This window comes from Globicephala melas, chromosome 15 (genome assembly GCF_963455315.2).
Source record: "Globicephala melas chromosome 15, mGloMel1.2, whole genome shotgun sequence".
NCBI lineage: Eukaryota > Metazoa > Chordata > Mammalia > Artiodactyla > Delphinidae > Globicephala > Globicephala melas.
Genome location: NC_083328.1, coordinates 36,043,463 through 36,065,275, shown reverse-complemented (window position 1 = coordinate 36,065,275; position 21,813 = coordinate 36,043,463). Strand labels below are relative to the sequence as shown.

At 54.4% G+C, this 21,813-nt stretch overlaps 1 protein-coding gene across 2 annotated transcripts; it reads left to right on the top strand.

Moving 5' to 3' along the window:
• Positions 1-43: 43 nt before the first annotated feature.
• Positions 44-21,801, top strand: CCNF (cyclin F). 2 transcript variants are annotated; one of them, XM_060284418.1, is made up of 17 exons: positions 44-217; positions 3,259-3,413; positions 4,462-4,568; positions 5,510-5,577; positions 6,925-7,118; positions 7,544-7,597; positions 8,254-8,358; positions 8,653-8,730; positions 11,116-11,267; positions 13,220-13,384; positions 15,285-15,408; positions 15,690-15,870; positions 16,225-16,312; positions 18,408-18,507; positions 18,590-18,717; positions 19,346-19,515; positions 20,171-21,801. In XM_060284418.1, the coding sequence occupies exons 1-17, from the start codon at positions 67-69 to the stop codon at positions 20,644-20,646; spliced, it is 2,496 nt and encodes an 831-aa protein (XP_060140401.1). In that variant the 5' UTR covers positions 44-66; the 3' UTR covers positions 20,647-21,801. The 2 variants fall into 2 exon arrangements, with proteins under 2 accessions (XP_060140401.1, XP_030704367.1); XM_030848507.2 differs by having other exon boundaries at positions 104-2,172.
• Positions 21,802-21,813: the final 12 nt, after the last annotated feature.

Genomic DNA, 21,813 nt, shown 5'->3' with positions numbered 1-21,813 from the left:
CAGGCCCCCCATGGCCCCTCATCTGCCTCCTCTGTAGGCTCCTCTTCCTTTCTCTCCGAGTGGGGGATGCCTCAGGCTCCCAGCCTGCTTCACTTTTCCTTACTCTCCCCTCTGCACCCTGCTACCCTTGAGTTTCTTTCTCTTTCACCCCAGGCCTTCAACTGCCATCTTATTCCAGTCAGGAACTTGCCTGAGCTCCCCAAAATCTACTCTTCCAGTGAGTTCTCTCACCTTCCTGAAGCCCAATGGGAAATGAGCTCTTCTCACACCTTCTGGGAGTGGCTCATCACCCCTCTGAGCCCAGGGGCTCTTACTGCCAGGGCAGTGGGTGGGGGTGACGGATGGCATGGCTGCAGCAGAGCCAAGAGAAGAACGCCTATTTCCTGAAAAACAAGAAAACTTTACCTCTGAATAAATAAAAAGAGTGGTAAGGACATAGGAGCAAGATAGAGGACAACTGAGAGACTGGTCAGGGTGCCACTTGGACTCCACAGACACGCAGCGTCACAGGGGAGCGAGAGCGTGACTTACTCACTGGTGAAGCCAATGCCACCAAAATCTAACACAGAGAGTGTACCTCTGCCCTGGGGAGACCAGCAACAAAGAAAGTAACAGTGCAGGGGGAGGACAACAAAGTACCAAATTGGGAAACAGTAACCAATGGAAACAAAGGTGAGGTGAAGAAGACTGAAAACCCTTAGGGGTCCTGTGGATTCTCCTGTCCTCTGGTATGGGAACGTGGGGCATCTGGGGAGCAAGTTCCAAGCTTGCTCTGCTCTACCCACTCCTCTTCCCATGAACATCACCCCTGCCCCTCCTCCACCCCCAGCTTCCAAGGCCTCATATCCCATGCTGTGGTCATCCGTTCGTCTCCTGCTCCAGACTGGCATGGAGCCTTGGCACCATGGCTCCTCTGTGTGTTCGGCTGCTGAGCACAGACCAAGTACCCTGAAGGGGTTCAGCGAGTATAAGTGGTAGCGGGACAGAGTGCTGTCTGAGGCTGTGGGGAAATGGGGGAGGAGAGTCTTGACCCAGATTCCCCGGCTTCTCCAGGAAAAGCCACTCTGTCCTCTTCCATCAAACACTTCTCCCAGGAGACTGCATTTCTTTCCTTGTCCGAAGGTCTCATGAAAGAGGTGGGATGTGAGCTGGTTGCAGAAAGACAGACTGGGTGGGCACTGCCTAATACCTGAGTAAACAGAACGCTCAGCTGTGGCTGAAAGCAGCCAGTAAAGCAAGCAGGTGTGCACTTCTATTTTAGTTGGGCTCCCAGGTGACCACGAGGAGACATTGGGGACTGACAGGGGACGATATCTAGTCCAAGTGAGAAGGTGAGGGCTTGCCCTGGGCAGGGATGGAGGAGGGGTCCAGGGTGAGCCACGTTTCAAGGGAGGAAGGAGTCAAACGTGCTGGATGAGTCAATGAAGATTTCGAGCACCAGGTCTCTGGACTCCACTTTCTGCATTACGATCTATGCCAACAGCGACTCGGCCACCGAACCAGGGGTCTCCTCGCCTGAAGCAAGGGCTGGAAGAAGGGCGTGCGGCCTCGGGGTGCGGGTCGGAAAGGTCAGGGCCAGCCTCGGTGAGGCGCAGCCCGCGGGTGCCGGCTAGCCTGCGTCCCCGCAGGTAGAAGACCACGTCGGGGTCCCCGCTCCGAGACCCCGGGCTCGGAGGCGCGGCCGGTCCGCTCAGACCTTCACTGACAAACCATTGCACGCCGTGGCCTCCGGTCGCCAGGACCTCTTGCCGCCGAGTCAACCACAAGGCCTAAGCCCAGAACAGGCCAGGTCCACGCGGGCCGGAGCGGATTCAGAGACACTGCTGCAGCCAGGCCCGGAGCCACGCTCCTTAGGGACACCCGCCAGGGCCGGGGAGGCGGGGCGGCCGCGCAAGCTCTACCAATCAACAGCCGGCGTTCGAATTCGCATCCTGGCGCGGCCAATCGCGAGCGTCCGAGCCCGAGTGGGGGGGAGGGGGCGGGGCCCGGCCGAACAGTGGCGCGCGCCCCCCCGGGCGGGCCAATGAGAGCGCCTGGTGCATTTGAAAACTCCGGCGGGCGGCGGGCGGGTCTGCGCCTGCGTGGGGAGTCGCGCTCTGGGCCGGCAGGCGGCACTGGCAGAGATACCGGCGACGGCAGCGACGGCAACCACGGTTATGGGGAGCGGAGGCGGTGAGCGCTGGGCGCGGGGCGCGGCGGGGCGGCCTCGAGACTGAGCAGGGCTGGCTCGAGCCCTTCGGCCCGGGGTGCATGTCTTCCCGGCGGCGCCCGCTCGGCGCGTGGTTTAAATGCCCGGGAGCGCCCTGCTCCGCGTGAAAGCGGTGAAAGCGGCGCGCGGGGTCTGCCACCTGTCGAGGGCCGTGAGCGCAGCTCAGGTTTCCGTGGTTATTATCGTGGCTGTCCTAGAGCAAGGGGATGAGGAAAATGCGGTAAAACGCAGGGATCGGTCGCCCTGCGTGTACGCTTGGCTTTCGCAGCATGTTAATTGATGATGGGAAGACCCAGGTGAAGAGCGAGGGGAGGGGGGCAGGAAGAAGCCCTGAGGAGGGAGTCGTGCGGATGGGAGAGCAGCCACCTCCTGTCGGGACTGGAGGAAGGAACGGGTGGGAAACCAGGTGAATTGTAGGTGATGGGCTCCTCCTGCCTCAAGCTTCTCTGTCGTCTGCTTAGACTCAGCAAAGACTTGCTGAAGTTGAAGTTAGAAGGACCTCCTGTGGGGAGAGAGGACACTGAGACTGGCTGGGCAGCTCTGACATCCGCAGAGCTGGGACAGGCCTGGCCTCCAAGTCCACCTTTGGCTTCTCTGCAGGGTGGACCCTCCTAGTTTGGACTTGAAAACCAGACTGTTCAAGTCCATAGATCCTTATTAACATTATGCATTTTAGTCCTGTGTGCAGATAGAAGCAAAGAGATCAGTAAGGGTCAAGGCGCCTCCCTGAGAGTGAAATGCAAGGCTAACCATCATCAGCGTTGGCTGCTTTTTCCCCCTTCCTGGTTGTCATCTGTGCTCTGGATCAGAAGGTTTCCCAATAGCCAGGTTACATGATTACTACTCACCATCAATGTTTATTGAATATTTGAATGAATGATGATGTCTTCTGTACCACTACTGCTCCTTTATTTAATATTTGTTTAAGACTGTAAATATGGCTGGGGCAGAGGACAGTAACTGTTAAATCATGTTCAGATGTAACTTTTCATATCAGCACAACTCGTTTCCAACACATCACTTAGACCATTCTGATTTTTTTTCTTAAGTGATCCACTGTAGGTGTGCCAAGTGTTTCTGTTATCCTACAAAGCGGAGAATAAGAAGGAGACCCCGAAACCTAACGATCTTGAGTCTCCCTGAAGATGTGCTCTTTCATATCCTGAAATGGCTTTCTGTTGGAGACATCCTCGCTGTCCGAGCTGTAAGTTGTCAGATGAAAATAGTGTCAGGCTTGGCATCATTGGTTATATTGTACCATGAAGCCTTCGTGTGTTAAACGTCAGAGCAAAAACTTTGGCTACAAATGAAGGTAGAGGAAACAATGGTGATATTGGTAATAGATGCCTAAGGTTGTTCTGATTGCAGGAAAGCTAAAACATAGGACAGCAAGGTTTGAGTCTGCTCATTGTAATGTTTATTTTGACAGAGAAAATACCCTTTTATGGCAGTGAAATTTGCCTCCCTCAAGAAATAAGATAGCATTAAGAAGAAAAATAGTATGTTCTTGAGGACAAAGCCCATGTAATATTCAGCACTGAAAGAGACTCTGTGAGTTATTTTGCAGATTTCGGAACTGAAGCCTCACTTTGAGGGATTTAACCAAGGGCATACAGCAAATTAGTGGGGGAACACCAGTAAGAACCCACTTCTCTGACTCCCAAACCTGCCTCCATTGCGTTCATAATATCCATGGGTGCTGAATTTCCAATGGCAGTGGAAGCTTTAGCACTTAAAATGCTCACCTGTGCTCAGGGCCCCCTGCCTGGGTACTTCCTGCTATCACCCAGGACAGAAGTCCTACCTGAGGCTGCTGTCATGTGTTTCAGTCTCTTCTGAGAGCCCCTATTGACCTGCAGGCCCCAGCTTTGCTCCCACTAGCAAGACCCTAAGTAAAGGAGCTCAAAACAGATTTCTGACCTACCTGTTCCCATTAGAGTTGATTTCCCTGATCCTTGCAGGTATTATAGCATTATATCCCCTTTCTCAGCCTAGGTGCTTATTCCCCCTTCCAGGACCACTGTCCCCATCTTTAGAGCCACAGAGAAAGTTGTTTCTGGGCTCTTTTCTCTATTCAAAGCAATTGTTAGTTACTTTGATACACAGAGGCTGGGCCTTTACTGCTAGGGTGGGGAGGGAAACAGGAGACCCTACATCTGTCTACACCCTGTCTTCAAGAGCTCCAGAAGCAGGGCTTCTGGGAGGTCCCTTGTTTGGAGTCCCACCACTCCCCCTCTTCCATTGTTCTTCAGGTGCACTCCCACCTGAAGTACCTGGTGGATAACCATGCCAGCGTGTGGGCATGTGCCAGCTTCCAGGAGCTGTGGCCTTCTCCAAAGAACCTGAAGCTCTTTGAAAGGTATCTCTGCACCCTGAGAAGAGCGTGGCTTTCTCCTACCTTTGGGCCTCCCTGCTATGCCAGTCTGTGTCTCAAGGCCTGACCTGGGAATGATCTTCCTCTTGCTTGTTGCTCCCGCCAACACCTTATCCCCCAGGGAGTGACTGAGGGCTGTCGACCTCACCCATCGAGTCACACAACTTCCAGCACAGTCATGGGTCATCCACACCACCAGCACGGGCCTGACTCTCATTAGTCACAGCAGTGCTTCTGAAGGGTCCACTTGAGCTGTGACCCATTGTGTGTGACTCAGATGCAGGTCACCTGCATGTGGAAACTTTCCTCAGCCCTCTTCTTTTGGTCAGAACAATGCGATTTGAATACTATTACATTATACTCATTGGCTGATCCCACCTCCCCGGCCGGGGTTGGGACCTAGAGGAAGGGCCGGAGGGGCTGCAAGCTGCAGTATGCCAGTGGTCACAGGCAGGCTGCCTGAGACATAGTCCACCAACCACACAATTTACCCTTTTAAAGTGTACAACTCAATGGTTTTTAGTATGCTCACAGAGTTGTGCAATCATCAACACTATCTAACTTTAGGACATTCTCATGACCCCCAAATGAAGCCCCATAACCATTAGCAGTCACTCCCTATTTTCCCTATAGTAACACAGACCCTATGCAGCCACTAATCTGCTTTCTGTCTCTATGGATTTGCCTTTTCTGGACATTTCATATGAGTGGAATCATACAACATGTGGCCTTTTGTGTCTGTCTTCTTTCACAAGTGTGTTTTCCAGGCTCATCCATGTGTAGCATGTCGTGGATAATTGATATTTAGCTGCATTGCCAAAAATATTTTCTGTTCAGAAAATAAGTACTGTAGTTTTAAGTGCTGTGGTGGAACATAACCTTTATGGAATAAAATCATGTGATATTTCATGTTCTTAATGTTCTAGGGCTGCCGAAAAAGGGAATTTTGAAGCTGCTGTGAAGCTGGGCATAGCCTACCTCTACAATGAAGGCCGTAAGTCCTCGAGGGGCTGGTGCTGGGGCTGGCCTCACCCCACTTGGTACTGACATTTTAGAACAAGCACGAGGGACTTCCCTGGTGGTCCAGTGGTTAAGACTCTGTGCTTCCACTGTAGGGGGCGCAGGTTAGATCCCTGGTTGGAGAACTAAGATCCCGCATGCTGTGTGGTGTAGCCAAAAACAAAAAACCTAATAGAACAAGCATGAGCTCTTGCCCGTGTCAGCAGTTTAGTCGCTGTTCTTGGTGTGTCTGGCTGTGTACCGTCCCCACTGGGGAGCTTGTGCCAGAGGTGTCCTGCTCAGGGACCCATGGATGAAGTTTGATTTTGTAGTTTGGGGGAGTTGCCTCTTTGTTTAATGAACCATTAATTTCGGTTGACAACGAGTGACTCTGAGCAGAGACTCAGAATGGGGGCTACTCAGGCAAGCCAGCCCTCCCTGGCTGCCTAGTTAACACCACAGCCCATGCGTAGACCCCAGCTTCTCTCCTTGGCCACAGCTCATCTGAGGAACCTGGGGCAGTGGTCAAAGCATGCCTGATGCCAAGTGTCAGTAACACAGGGAGCCAAGGCTCCAAGTGGGAGGCAAGTACAAACAGGTCAAAGCCAGCCTGGTACCTAGATTCCTTCACCCCTAAGGGGCAGGTGCTCCTCGAAAGAACCTGGTGCGGCCCTCTCTCCCAATTCCTGCCTGTCTGCTGAGCGCACTAAGGAGCGAGCCTGCAGTTCATCCTGTCCCACCTCCCAAGATGCATAAAGACTTGGGTATAGTCGCCATTTTTCTGCTTCTAAAAGACCTGGCGTCTTACTGAGAGGTCACCCTGGTCACAGCTGGTTGACAGGACTGTTGGACCTGCAGACGATGAGCAATCCTGCGCCCACCCTCCTGTCAGATGGCTTTGCCCAGACAAGATTCACACACCACTCAGCTCACCTGTCTAATGTATACAGTCCAGTGGTTTGGGTATCTTCACAGAGTCGTGCAGCCATCACCACTCAATTTGGAGCCATCATCTCATTACCCCACAAAGAAAACCCCTACCCGTTAACAGGGGTCTGAGCAGCAGTTCCCCACAGGAGGGAGGGTGGGCATCTGATGCCTCCACGTGGGGGGGACCTTCCCAGATCTTCGGAATCCAGGCCGCTGGGAGGGGCCGCAGGGCACTTGGTTCATAAAACATGGGAAGAAAAGGGAGGAGCCCCCATCCCAACTCTTCTGTCCTAAGACACCAGCAACTTCACGTTGTAGCGGCTTAAGGCTTTAAACTTTCCAAAAAGACTGGGGAACTTCCTACACCCCTCCTCCAGACACATCCCAGGCTGTGTTCTGTCCGTCTCTTCAGTGTCTGTGTCTGATGAGGCCCGGGCGGAAGTGAACGGGCTGAAGGCCTCTCGCTTCTTCAGTCTCACGGAGCGCCTGAATGTGGGCGCCGCGCCCTTCATCTGGCTCTTCATCCGCCCACCTTGGTCGGTGTCCGGAAGCTGCTGCAAGGCCGTGGTTCACGAGAGCCTCAGGATGGAGTGCCAGCTGCAGAAAGTGAGTCCTGGCAAGGGGTGCAAGTAGGGCAGGCCGTGCTGGGCGGGCTGAGCCCCGTAGGGTCCCGGGAGGTGAGAAAACTTTGAGGGGAGATGCTGTGGACCATGTAAAGTCAGGGACCCGAGAGCAGTGGAGGCATAGAAAACAGTGTGGATGTGGGAGCATCTGCTAATGACTAGCAGGAGAGGAGGCCTCGGAGCCAGGGTCAGGGGAATCAGGTGAGGGGCTGGGCTGCAGACGGGTCAACTGCTGGAAAGGCAGGACTGAGACTCTGTGAAGCAGTTGGCGGAGGCCTGGAATCAGGGAGCGGTCCTCTGCACAGAGGGGCTGGGCAGGGAGCAAGGAGGACCCGCACACGGAGGGACAGTCCCCGGGAAGTTCTGTCCGCTGACAGTCACCCCTCCTCCTCCACCTCCTTTCTCTAGACTCACAGAGCGTCCATACTGCACTGCTTGGGGAGAGTGCTGAGTCTTTTTGAGGTGAGTCCCCTCCACCATCCCACGGGGCCCTGCGTTGTTTGGCGTCCTGGCCCGGGTGAGCACACAGGGCACAGCGGGTCTGCATTTTTGTGCTGCTCGCCTTTCTGGCAGCTTCAAGCACCAAGAATCAGGAACTGCGTGAAAGGCAGCAGAAGGGGGCTTCCGGGGTTCAAAGCCAAGATGAGCCCTGTCTGTGAGGCTGTGTGGAGCCAGGAAGAGTGTCTGAGCGGGACAGGACCCCGGGTCTATTTGTCTCACGGCTCTGCTACTGGCGGCTCCCTGCCACTACTCACGCAGACTTCTCTACTTAGTGAGCCTTGTGATTCGGGAACCCCATCTGCAGCAGTCTTGGGGGAGGTGGTGGCTCCTGGTGCTAGGTGCTCTGACAGCAGCAGGGAGGGACACTTAGTATGAGCGAGGAGCTGGAAGACCTTGGGAAACCCTCCCCCATCACCGTCCGGGCAGTGCCGGGAGCCGAGTCCAGCACAAACCTCGTGCAGGAGGAAGCAAGGCCTGAGGGCAGAACTCATGGGCTTGCCTTCACGAGTTGGTTGTCAAATCATGTATCTTCAGAGTTGTTTTTACTCTAATGTAGTTAACTCATTTTATTAAAGATGAGAACAGTATATGTGGTTACTTAGAGGTACTTATTCTAGGATGAAGAGAAACAGAAGCAGGCCCGGGACCTGTTTGAAGAGTCTGCTAATCAGGGGTGTTTGACCAGCTCGTACCTCCTCTGGGAAAGTGACAGAAAGATGGATGTGAGTGGGCCTAGGTCTGGGGAAAGAATGGATTATGTTGGCCAAAGGCACAATCTCCAGAGTAGCCCGTGGACAAGGTTCTGCCACCGCAGCCGGGGTCGCTGCTGGTCATGGGGCTGCTTTCAGCACTGCCCCTGAAACGACCACCACCATTTGGGGGATAAAGGGCTGGGAAGAAAGCACAGCTGGGGACCCTCTGGAGGTGTCAGGGGGAACATTTAAGAAGACTGTGGGTTGGTTGAGTTTCTCCAGAGATATGGCCATGTAAGGGCATGGTGACTCTCCCATTGACAGATGTCAGATCCCGGACGATGCCTCCACAGCTTCCGGAAACTCAGGGACTTTGCTGCCAAAGGCTGCTGGGAAGCACAGGTGAGCTGGGAGCTGGCCTTTGTCCTGACGCCTCCTCTCGTGGGGACCGTGGGGGCAACACTGCCAGGTTCCCACCCAGGACGAAGTAAGAGTGGCCCAGGGTTTGGAACTGAATCTAAGGGAGTTCAGCTCTAGGGTGTGTGGGGAGGAGAGCCCAGAAGCGCTTTCCTCACCTCTGCCAGTTCCATCTAAGACAGCCAGCCACTTAATTTCTAAGTGCTGTGGACTACATCTGCATCAAAATTTATACAGCTCCCTAAAAAAAGGGAGGAAAAAAGTTGGCCTGTAGGGAAAGCATCTTGGCTACAGAACTTAGAGCTCCTTAGAGCAGATGGGTGTGTGGAATGCTGTCCTCTTCTCATTATCTGACCTGCTCACCAGGTTGTCCAGTGTTGGAACCAGGACATCAGGGGTCTGTAGTTGGCGTTCTCCAGACACTCTCCCTGTGCAGCTGTAAAGAAGTCATTATTTTAAGATAAATCAAAGAAAGTCCCCCTTTGCCAAGCTGGTAGACACTTGCTCTTGTCACCCCACCAAGTTGGGGGTTGAGAGTCATCTGCCCTTAAAAGCTAGGGAAGAAATCACAGAGGGATGGCCCGCCTGACACATCACAGGACGTTGTAATGTTTATGTCCAAAAAGGCACTTAACAAGTTTACAAGAAATACAACAATGAACAATGTGGTTCTAGTTCAAGCTCAGGCTAATCAATAAGAATAGTAAGGCCCTGTAGAAGTTCACAGAGCCTCAGGGTACTCAAAAAAGAGGAAATAAATACAAGCAGTCAAAATACGGAGCAGGTTTGACCTCTCTGCTAGTCAAAAAGGCACACGTTTAAAGAGATCGTGCCTGATCACACTAGCAAATCATATACACGTAGTCTTTGTGTTTTTGAGTGGATAGCTAGGAACTTCTGAAAATACAGTTCGGCTTTTTTTTATTGTTTTTTTTTTTTTGGCTGTGTTGGGTCTTTGTTGCTGGGCACAGGCTTTCTCTAGTTGAGGCAAGCGGGGGCTACTCTTTGTTGCGGTGCGCGGGCTTCTCAGTGTCGTGGCTTCTCTTGTTGCAGAACACACGCTCTAGAGTGCAGGCTCAGTAGTTGTGGCACACAGGCTTAGTTGCTCCACGGCATGTGGGATCTTCCCAGGCCAGGGATCGAACCCGTTTCCCCTGCATTGGCAGGCGGATTCTTAACCACTGCACCACCAGGGAAGCCCTGAAAATATACATTTTTAATGATAGCAGTTTTTGCCGGCAAACATGTGATAAAATAGTGTTCCTAAAAAAAAAAAAGTACAGGAAAGGGCTTCCCTTGTGGCGCAGTGGTTGAGAGTTCGCCTGCCGATGCAGGGGACGCGGGGCCGTGTCCTGGTCCGGGAAGATCCCACATGCTGCGGAGCAGCTGGGCCCGTGAGCCATGGCCGCTGAGCCTGCGCGTCCGGAGCCTGTGCTCCACAACGGGAGAGGCCACAACAGTGAGAGGCCCGCGTACCGCAAAAAAAAAAAAAATAGTGTTCCTATTAGTGTGTGTGAAAATGCGCGCAGGAATTTCAGAAAGCCCCTGGGCACAGGTAGCGCCTGTGGGTCGACTGCGTGAGCAGAAGGTGCACAAGACTGCACAAAGGTGACCCTCAATGTGACAAAACCAACAGAAACCCCCTCAAAGGAAGAACAAGGAAAACACGCTTACAGAAGTCTCCTATCGCAAAGAACCACGTTAATCGTTAGGCAGGCAAAGAAAAGGTAACATGTGTGTTCCGTGATCACAAATGCACATGCACACTGCTACAAGTGCATAGAAAACTCTGGAAGGAAATACGTAGAGATGGTCAACAGTAACCACTGAGGGCTTGGAGGGCCCCGGCGGGTCCTGAGCAAGGTGCTCGTGCATCTCATTCAATCCTCACGGCATCTGCCGAAGCAGCTGCTGTTGTGCCATTTGGTGAAAAGGGAAACTGAGGTGCAGTGAAGCCTCCAGTTCGCCTGTGGTCACACATAGACCCAGGTCTTAAAGCCGGGTCATTCGAGCCCCCAGCCAGCTCTCAGCCACTGTGCTACGTGGCCTCCCCCAGAGCATCAGCTTTCACTAGGGAGTGGTGAGCAGAAACAAACTTAATTTAAAAGAAAATGCTGGCAGAAGACTGGAATTGGCCGTGGAGCTGTGCCGGGCAGGAAGTCAACTGATATCCCATTATGCACCTTTTGTACCTTTTAAAATGTTCTATCGTGATATTTATTTCCAAAAGATTAAAATCTTGGCCCTCCTGGTTTCAGAAGGCTTAGAAGGTTTAAGTGGGCCAGTGTATGTACAGGCAGAATCCTCCTCGCGTTCAGAAGCAGGAACCTCAAAACCCCTTGCTCATCCCTCGAGTCTTTTCGTCCTCAGCTGTCTCTAGCCAAAGCCTGTGCACACGGAAACCAGCTCGGACTGGAAGCGAAAGCCTCCAACGAGATAGTCTGCCAGCTGTTCCAGGCCTCCCACGCTGTCAGTAAGCAGAGGGTCTTCTCTGTGCAGAAGGGACTCAATGACACAATGAGGTGAGGGGTCCGAGGCAGAGCGACAGCCGTCTCCGCGTGACAGGGTCTGTCTGTTGTTTCAGCTGAGCCTGCTGTCACAGGGCCCCTGCATCATCAACCCCACTGGGATCCGCGTGTGTGTGTGTGTGTGTGTGTGTGTGTGTGTGTGTGTGTTTCTAAAACCAGTTATGCCTAAGTTATCCAGGGCTTTGAAAAGAAAAATTTCCCACATAAATGTCTGCTCTCTCCAGTTTTCCTTTTTAAGTCTCGGACTATATTAAACCGTACTAAACATCTTTCAAAAATGATGCCAGAAAACACCTTTTCTTTCCAACCCATCATCACGCGCATCAGCGTGCGGGAGTGTGGGAGGCAGCTGCCATGTGCCTGTAGCCTCAGAAACCCCACAAACTGCCTCTTCCTGCAGGTCCATTTTCCCTCGAGGTTTGGAGATAACACACTTTTACACTCAATCACAGAACTTGTTTAGAGAGTAAAATGGAAAATGTGAATAATTTTTTAAGCTTACACCAGAGATTTCAAATACATTTTAGATTTATAATGGGCAGGCTCTGGCTGTACTGCGGCAGACAAAGCCCAGCACCTGGTAAGCTCTCTTCCCTGGAGAGGCTCCGTCTTTACTCATAGCAGGGGGTGCAGTGTCCTTGGCTCCCACATTAAATGTCACCAAGCTGCTGTGATTTTGAGTCCTGTGCCTGTGCTGGGGGTGGTGCCCCCTGCCCCACGCCATGCCCTCCCAGTCTGCCTTTCTTTTGGCGGCGGGAGCCAGGGACTGTTGCTATTCCTTTTGTGTGCTGGGGGTGGGGGTTAACATAAACTTAACCTTTCTTTTCTTTTCAAGAGCTAAAGTAGTTTTATTGCAATAATATCATTTCAATCCCCAAGTTGAGCATCTTTACATTTTCCTCTATGTAAAGCAACAGCTGACTTTTTCTTCCTTTTTTCTATTGAGTTATAATTGACATGTAACATTAGTTTCAGGTTTAACCATTTTAAAGTGTACAGTTCCGTTGGTCTGTTTTTATAAGTCAGATCATTGAGCTTGTCAAAGGTGTCTGCGTAGGAAGCTTCCTCTTCTGCCCCTAACCCTCAAACACCTGGCCTTGCGTGTCTTCCTCCCCAGCCTGTTCCCCTTCATCCCTCCTCCTTCCTCCCCTCCCCAACTCGGCCCCAGCACTCCCTCCTTTCCTCTGCCTATGAAAGATGCTCCTGTCCAGGCTGACACCTGGAGCAGTCCCTCCTGTCTGCCTAGAATCACTCACCACCACGTTTCTTTTCTCTCTTGCTTCTCTTCTCCCCATCTCTTCTCCCTTGTGCAAAAAGGCTTTCACCATGCTTGGGCATCCTTGATGTTGCATGCAGTATCCCCTTGTGACGTCTGTGTCCCTGGCCTGGCTTTTAGCCCCGTCGAGGAGGGATCCTATGTCTGTTGGCTCTGCCGGCCCAAGTTCTCCATCATGGTTGCTGGGTGACTGAGAACTCCAGCACACAGGCTCAGGGAATCCTGCTTTAGATGCATTCCTGGCTCTTTGCTCCACTGCGGAGGGTTGTGATAAATGACCCCATGGGTGAGAGTTCCTCAGAGAGAAGACAGGTTTGCAGAACGATAAACTTTGACTTTTCTCCTGTCCTGTGACCTGTCCCAGGTCCACAGAGCAGACCTGCTTTGCTCCCTTACAAGTAACGATCCAGGCTTATCCAGTGCCTGGGGGTCCCGGGGTGGGGGAGGCAGAGTACACATACGTGCAGCCCACCTGCCTCCCAGGAACAAAGTTGGGAGTCATGGGGCCTCCCCCTTGGACAGGGTGTCTCAGCCTTGGACAGGTGCCTGGATAAGCCAGTGATGCCTAAAGTGATCGCTCACCCCTCGGGACAGATGGCCAGGCAGGAATGGGAGACGGGACACTCATGAAGGCTTGGCCTGGTTTTCAGGGATGGTGCTCTTCCCACAGGTACATTCTCATCGATTGGCTGGTAGAGGTTGCGACCATGAAGGACTTCTCGAGCCTGTGCCTTCACCTGACCGTGGAGTGCGTGGACCGGTACCTGCGGAGGCGGTTGGTGCCCCGGTACAGGCTCCAGCTGCTGGGCATCGCCTGCATGGTCATGTGCACCCGGTAAGAAACCCCCCAGGCTGGGCCCGCAGACGGAACACAGCATGCTGGCGCTGCCCAGTTCACAGGCTGGCTTTTCAGTGGAACAAGCCTTCAGCACCCCACCTCCTTATGACAGGGATTTTCATTTTAGGGGGTGCCCACGCCAAGTGGTCCTACCCACACGGGGGTGGCAAGGCTGACCCTTGGTGTGTGGGCAGCCGCTCATCCCAACACGCGGCCTCAGGACCCAGAACGTGGCCTCTGTTGGGCAGGCTCAGGCTGGAACCCTCTTCCCCTGGCCCCTGAGGGCAACACAGCGATGAGGGAGGGTCACAGGCGGCTGCCCTTGCCAGTCCGTTTCTCAACTCTGCGTCCAGAGACCTGCGTTTCATCAGTGTCATGTGCCCCCCACCCCCAACTCCCCACAGACCCCCTCCAACCACATGGGCAGGATGCGTCCTCAGAGAGGCAGCCTACCCCTGCAGCAGCTCTGACTTTTCAAATCAGACCATTTTAAGTTTTACCTAAATCCACCTTTCCACCCAGTTTTGCCTTTGGACACAATGTGGATGGCAGTTTCCAGCATACATTTTGCATTTTCTTGTTTTCCTAAAGCAGACTTCTCCTACGTGGTCTGCTATCTCCCCTGGGTGGTGCTTTCCAGACCAACATCATTATCTGTAAGGCTTTCGAGGGAGGAGCAGGCTCATTGCACACAGTGGTGTCAACTATGGAGAGACTGATTTGTCTTCTGCACAGTAACCCAGAGGCTTGTGTCACTGGGATGGTTTATCTGTTTCATGACGTCATGAAGGAGGCCCAGGTCCTGACATGCTCTCTGCTACCTGCCATGACCCCTGAGGCCACCAGGTCCACCTTTTCAGTGAGCGCAGTCATGTGGCCACGACGGGAACTGGGAAGTGGGGTCTCTAGGTGGCTGTGGAAGCAGGGTCCGTGGGCTCAGAGTCGGTGAGCAAATGCCACACGCTGTCCAGCACCTCTCGTGTGCTCTCGGAACCCGGCGTTCCAGGTCTTGTCACCAGAGAGGGCTGAACAGATGGGTCCCCAGCCTCCCTGGATCCAAATGGCGTAGTTATGTCCTTGCAATGAGAGACTGAGGTACTACCAGACCACAGGCTGCTGGCAATGAGATGATAATTGCTTTAAAAGATTTTTAGAAGCCGAGATGCCCCTACATCCACTCTCAAAGCAGCACCTGCCGCTGCTCTGAGCACAGGGCTTTCGCCCGCCCCACTCACATAACATCCCCCAGCACCTGCGGTCCCTACAACTCCTGTCCTCTCTCTTGGCCCAGGCAACAGCAAACACGGGAGCTGCAGAGTCCCCATGACAGAGCAGCCAAGGGCCCGGTCCCAGTCCACCCTTGTGTGGGGAGGTGTCCTCGGCAGGCCGCTGGACTAGCGTGTTCCCTGATAGTTGGAACTGGTGGAGAGTAGAGAACAGCGTGACCACCTGCCTAAGGACAGTCCAGTTCCCATGGCCAGACCCCATGCTGGGTCCAGACCTTCAAACAACCTCTGTCTCTGGTTCTGCTGGCTCATCTGCCTTCTGGGTTAAAGCTGTTTATACTCGCTCCATAGAAGCTGACACAAGGCAGGGTGAACCCTTATCCCTCAGGTCGTTAAGAGGATTGACCGATCATGTCATTCGTGGGTGCGTTTTGCAGAAACACCTGCATGCCTAGCAGGCCAGCAGCTCTCACTGCCACTGATCTGTGACACTAATCCCCCTTCCCTTCCAGCCCCCATGATAGGCTTATCTGACCTTTTCAGTTCCCCTCAGTGGCTAGGGGCAGCAGGGTCCACTCTTTGGACCCCCCCAACCCCATCACTGAAGCCTAAAGTGATCACCCCACTAAGGGGAGTGGGCTCAGTGCTCAGACCCCTTCTTAACACTCCAGGTTCATCAGCAAAGAGATCCTGACGATCCGGGAGGCTGTGTGGCTCACAGACAACACGTACAAATACGAGGACCTGGTGAGGATGATGGGAGAGATCATCTCTGCCTTGGAAGGGAAGATTCGAGTAAGTGACCACTTGCTTTTTCCTTTTGAATCAAAGTTGAGGTCACTTGAGGGCATGGAGGGGCAGAGGGTATCTGCATGGCTTTGAGCTTCCCTGCTCTGGGAAGCCCTCCTGGACCCAGAGGGCGCGAGGCCACAGCTGTTTGGCGTGCACAGCAGTCGGGCCAGATGCTGGGCTGACCACGCCGAGGGTGGTGTTTCTAAGGTCCAGCCTCCCCACCGAGTGGGTGGAGGGGCCCTCTGTGTGCTGAGACCCCACGTCTGCCTCCCCGTTCCCTCTAGGTCCCCACTGTGGTCGATTACAAGGATGTCCTGCTGACGCTGGTCCCCATGGCGCCAAGAACCCAGCACCTGTGCAGCTTCCTCTGTGAGCTCTCCCTGCTGCACACCAGCCTGGCCGCCTATGCCCCGGCCCACCTGGCTGCAGCCGCCCTGCTTCTGGCGAGGCTGACACATGGGCAGAGTAAGGAGCTGGTCCTCCCCACCAGCCACTCAGAACATGGGCTGAGCCAGTGGTCCGGGGGATTCCTGGAGTCAGGAGCCAGTGCTCAAATTCAAGGGGGTTGGAGGGAGAAAAAGAAGTGTGTTCATCTTCTGGAGAAGGAAACACCAGAATGGACTAAAAGCCATTGTCTGGGGGTGAGGTTAGAGACAGTTCTAGCTTAATATTTCCCACATTGTAGACAATGAGCACGCATGCTCTGTACCTGGGGCCTTTTCAACCCTGAGCCCTAGGAAACTCCATCCCAGAACCATCAGGGCTGTGGGGCATGAGTGGGCATCAGAACGGCCCCACTATTCCTGCTTTCCTCCCCAGCACAGCCCTGGACCACTCGGTTATGGGACCTCACTGGGTTCTCCTGTGAAGACCTCATCCCCTGTGTCTTAAGCCTTCATCAAAAGTGGTAAGCGTGGGCTTCCCTGGTGGCACAGTGGTTGAAAGTCCGCCTGCCGATGCAGGGGACACGGGTTCGTGCCCTGGTCCGGGAAGATCCCACATGCCGCGGAGCGGCTGTGCCCGTGAGCCATGGCCGCTGAGCCTGCGTGTCCAGAGCCGCAATGGGAGAGGCCACAACAGTGAGAGGCCCGTGTACCGAAAAAAAAAAAAAAGTGGTAAGCGTGTAAGGAAGCAATTCCCCCCACAACCCCCCGACTGTCCCCCCACACAGAGGATGTGTCCTTAATACCACAAGTCCAGGGGGAATTTGCTCTCACGTGAGGGCTGTCAAGACACTCAGACCTTACCCGCGTGAGCCGCGTATCTCAGGACTGACGTTTAGAAATTCCAGGGCCATGTTGCTTATTTCATACGTTTTTAACATTTGATGTGTGGGCAGCAGCTCCCCCCAACCCAAACCTAATTCCATGGGCAGTGGAACGTAAGAAAAAATGAGACTGTCTCCCTGACCAGCAGTAATTTCAGTCTAGGACAGGTTGGCCTCCAGCTCTGGAGTTGGCAGACCGCAGCCCCGGGCACACACCTTGGCCCTTTCCCTCGCCTCCTGTCTCAGCTTGGCTGGCAGACTCGCTCCTCCCACTCCTCAGTCTCACGTTCACTCCCCACCGCATGCATATCTGCTAAAGCCCCCAGGGACCTCCTCCTTTCTCCGCCAGGCCACACTGCCTCAGAGTCCCCTTCCCCGACACGAGGGTCCGGATAATTCTGCCTTTCTGCCTGTACCCAGACGCTCCCTGGGAGACTTAACCACTTCCAGGATTCAGAACACATCTAAAAGCCAACCTCTGACCCGAGCCACAGACCCCCCTGCCAGCTTGTCCACGCCAGGCCATTCTTCCTCATAGATTTCATTTGGTGCTTGGTGGACAAGGCCCCGGTCATCCTATCAGAGCCCTCAGGCCAGCCCATTTCTGCTTCTCTGTCCCTGCATCCCAGCGGCTCTCGGGGCCAATGCACTTTCTTCACCTGCCCATGGTCATTGCCCCAGCCGCCTCCTGGATTTCCACAGGGCAGCCTCTGAACACGACACTTCTGCTTACACCTTGGGGATGAGATCAGAACTTGGGCACGAGTCTAGAGATTCCTCTGACCAGCCCCTCTGGCCCATCTGCCACTTCTCCCCCTCCCCGCTAACACGGGGAGCCTGTCAGCACTTCCTGGGTTAGTGTGTGCAGCCCGTTTCTCCTGCAGGGCCCAGACCTCGTCGCTGGTGGACGGCAGCATGGGTGACGGTGGCAGGTCAACACGTGTCTGCCCCCGAGGCTGCTCAGACCAGTGCAGGGTCGGTGCCTGACCAGGCTGCCAAAAGCTGCTGCTTGGCTGCCTTCCTACACCCATCCCCCGCCCCCCACCGAGTTGTTTTGTTTTTTTTTTCCCAATCCAGATAAACTGGAAACATATTTATTTACCAACGAAACTTTTTGTTAAAGTGTACAGTTCAACAGGCTCTTGGTATATTCAGAATTGTGCAGCCATCACCACAAACCACAATCTATTCGAGAACATCTTCCCCACCCTCAAAAGAAACCCCGTCCTTGCTACCTATTACCTTCACGTTTCCCCTCCCCACCAGCCCCCAGCAAACACTCATCTATTTCCTGGCTCTTTCTGTTCTGGATGTTTCACCAACATGGAATCGTACAACTTGGGGCCTTTTATGACCAGCCTGTCACCTACATAATGTTTCCACTGTACAAATAGCCCACTGGATGGAGGGACCACATCTTGTTTATTCAGTCGTGCACTGATGGACATTTGGGGTTTTTCTACCTTCCAGCTGTTGCGAATAGTGCCGCTGTGAACATATGTGTCCAGGTTTCTGTGTGGATCTCTGTTCCCCTTTCTCCTGGGGGTCATAGGTGACTCGAGGAACCGCCAGACTGCACAGCAGCGCTGGGCTTCACTCCCATTGCTGGGCTGGTTTTGAAAATGTCTTGTCCTCTCTCACTTCAGTGAGTGGAGGCTAAAGATGGGAGCTTTTGGGGTAGAGGTGCCAGCACCGTCTGCCCCCCACTACCCCTCACGTGTCATTCTGTCGGCAGCTTCCATGACGATGCCCCCAAGGACTACAGGCAGGTCTCTCTCACTGCCGTGAAGCAGCGATTCGAGGACAAGCGATACGAAGAGATCAGCCAGGAAGAGGTGCTGGTGGGTGCTAGGGAGCGGGGGTCCCCGTGGGCCCCTTGGGGCTTCGGCCCTCCCTCTGACCCCGGCTTCCCCTCAGGTGCTGAGCTACGGCCAGTTGTGTGCAACTCTAGGGGTGAAACAAGAGAGCCCAGAACCCGCGTCTTTCCTCAGCACAGGGGACATTCACACCTTCCTCAGCTCTCCCTCTGGAAGGAGAACCAAGCGGTGAGTGAACCCTGCGGGCCAGGCCTGGGTTCCCTCGTGACCTGTGCAGCCATCGGGGCTCCTGAGGAGCAGCAGGGAGAGAGCAGATCCTCAGAAAACTGAAGCTGCGGTTGGTAGTCTCCACTGCCTACAGTACCGTCTCCTTTCCCCAGTGTGGCTCTCTGGCTCCAGCCTGGCTCCCTGTGAGGGATGGTGGTCTTGAGCACAGGTTGAGCCCGCTCAGGCTCTGGCCCTGCCCCACGCCCGGTGTGAGCCATACGGGACTGCTCTGCTCCACCACATTGTGGCACTCCCTGCACTCCAGCTGTGCCCTCATTGTGTGCATCCCTTTTATCCCTGTCTCTTCCATCTCAGTGTCCCAGCTGTACTGCCTGGAATAACCTCCCCCTCCACCTCACCCACCTAAAGAACTCCTATCCATCCTACAAAGTCCAGATGAGCAGGAACCTCGCCATGGTGCTGGCCCTGTCTCTGCAAATCTGCCCTGAGCTTCTGAGGGCAGTTCCTGGGTGGCTGTGTTGTCCCTGCTCACAGCACGTGGGGGCAGGGTCAGGCAGGTGCCAAGAACCAGACTGGGCCTCCCAACACTGCTGCCTATGACCCGGCTCCTGGCTCTCCCACTGCACAGGAAACGGGAGAACAGCCTCCAGGAGGACAGGGGCAGCTTCGTCACCACGCCGACCGCAGAGCTGTCCAGCCAGGAGGAGACACTGCTGGGCAGCTTCCTGGACTGGAGCCTGGACTACTGCTCCGGCTACGAGGGCGACCAAGAGAGCGAGGGCGAGAAGGAGGGCGATGGTGAGTGCCAGGGCTGGAGACCACCCGGTGCTGCCCCAGAGGGGACAGCGGGCAGGAGGGCCCCCAGCCTGAGCTGCAGGAGAGTGTGTCCGGACACAGGTAGACATGAGAGAGCAGAGCCCCTGGAATACCAGCCCACAGGGAGGATAGGATGTGGGCCCAACCTGCGCCCAGCTCCAGCTGGACCTGTGCTGGTGGAAGGACCTCACCAGGTCAGGGACAGAGAAATAGACCTTTCTAGAAGGTTGTGTGAGATGTGCCCCCTGCTGGGCTCTGTCCCTCAGGCACCCATCTAGGGCAGGCTGCAGGAGGCTCTGTCCCCATGTCTCATCAGCCATCTGCACAGGAAGCCCAGTTCGACAGCTTCTGTTGATTTTCCAACTGCTATTTTTGTGTCCACTCAGGGGATTAACTAAATTATTAGATGGCCAGTTTGTTGTCACTTCCTACTGTCCCCTAAGTCACATTGGGTATTACCCCAAGTTTGAAAGGAGACACTTCACCCCCAATTTCTTACGTAAAGGAAAGGGGACTGTCCAGCGAGGTTCAGGATGTGCGGCCGAGAGCTGGACCCTGGGCTCCCCTGGGTCCTGACCGAGCACGGAGTCACCCTGATGCTCAGGCTATGGCCTGACCTCTCCCCCATCTCCCATAGTGACAGCTCCCAGCGGTGTCCTCGATGTCACTGTGGTCTACCTGAACCCGGAACAGCACTGCTGCCAGGAATCAAGCGATGAGGAGGCCTGCCCGGAGGAGGAGGGGCGTCAGGACACACAGGCATCAGCACCAGGCAGCCAGACACCTTGGACCCCAGGGCTCGAGCGCTCTCTGTGCAGCAGGAGGGGGGCAGGCAAGGACATAACGACCTCAGGGTACTCCTCTGTCAGCAGCACAAGTCCCACAAACTCCGCAGATGGCTTGGGGGGCCTTGCCCGATCTACCTCAGTACTGTCCCCGGGCAGCGACTTGAACACACAGCCTTGCCACCATCACGCGAGGAAGTCGTGTGTACAGTGTCGTCCCCCAAGCCCCCCGGAGAGCTGTGCTCCCCAGCAACAGGTGAAGAGGAAAAACCTGTCCGCCCACAATAAGGAGGAGGAGGACATGAACTTGGGCTTTTTGAAGCTGTGAGTGTGTCAGTGCGTTTGCTGCAGTGAATGTTGGCTGAAGTGAATGTTTGCTGAGGCAGGGCTGCTGTTGCACTAGCAAGGGGGAGGGGGGCGCTGGAGATGGATCCCTGTAGACCCCTGGTGGCAGTCACACGGAATAGAAAGGAGAACTTGGGGCAGTAAGTTTCTTTCTCTAGGGGAGCCCACTGTGAGCCATCAGAATGTCTAAATCACAACAAAAACTCAGTTCCTTCTCTCTGGAAAGTTTAGCCTCAAAGCAATCATGCCATACTGTGTGAAGCCTATTTCTCTGTCCCCTCCCATGTTTGTCCTGCTTTCTCTGGGAAACTTAAGCCCACGTCCTGAACTTCCCAGCCCCACGGAGCCCCAGGCACCGCGGGAGCTGAGAGCTTTCACAGCTGAGAACATGTGTGACCCAGGTATCCTGGCACAGCTCACCCCCTCCCACATTTATCTGGTTCGGGGTTCCACGGGGAGCCAATAGCTCTGAGCACACCATCCCTGCGCCCACATTGGCCTGGCCTGCCCTGCCCCAGGCAGCCGTTCCTTTCCTCACTGGGTGGTGGGTCCTATCGTGAGGGAACTCTGCCCCGCGGATCTTTTCGGACTGCGTGTGAATACCGGGTGAGTGGGCCCTGACATTTTTGCAGGCCAGGGCCTTGATGTCTTGGTCACAGGCTCTCTTCCTCCCATATTCTCAGCTCATTTTAGAAATCTGCCCCTTCTCCTGTGATGGTTTGTCTGTGTCCCCAACAGATGATGTCCGTATGAACATCGGAATGTCTGGGCCATTTCTTTCCCTGTCTTTATTTCCATCCTCCATCCCTCTAAGATAAAAAACAAAAGAAAAATTAAAAATAGAAGATATGAGGGCTTCCCTGGTGGCGCAGTGGCTAAGAATCCACCTGCCAATGCAGGGGACACGGGTTCGAGCCCTGGTCCGGGAAGATCTCACGTGCCTCAGAGCAACTAAGCCCGTGCGCCGTAACTACTAAGCCTGCGCTCTAGAGCCCGCGAGTCACAACTACTGAAGCCTGCGCGCCTAGAGCCCGTGCTCCACAGCAAGAGAAGCCACCACATCAAGAAGCCCGCGCACCTCAAGGAAGGGTAGCCCCCGCTCGCCGCAACTAGAGAAAAGCCCGCACACAGCAACAAAGACCCAGCACAG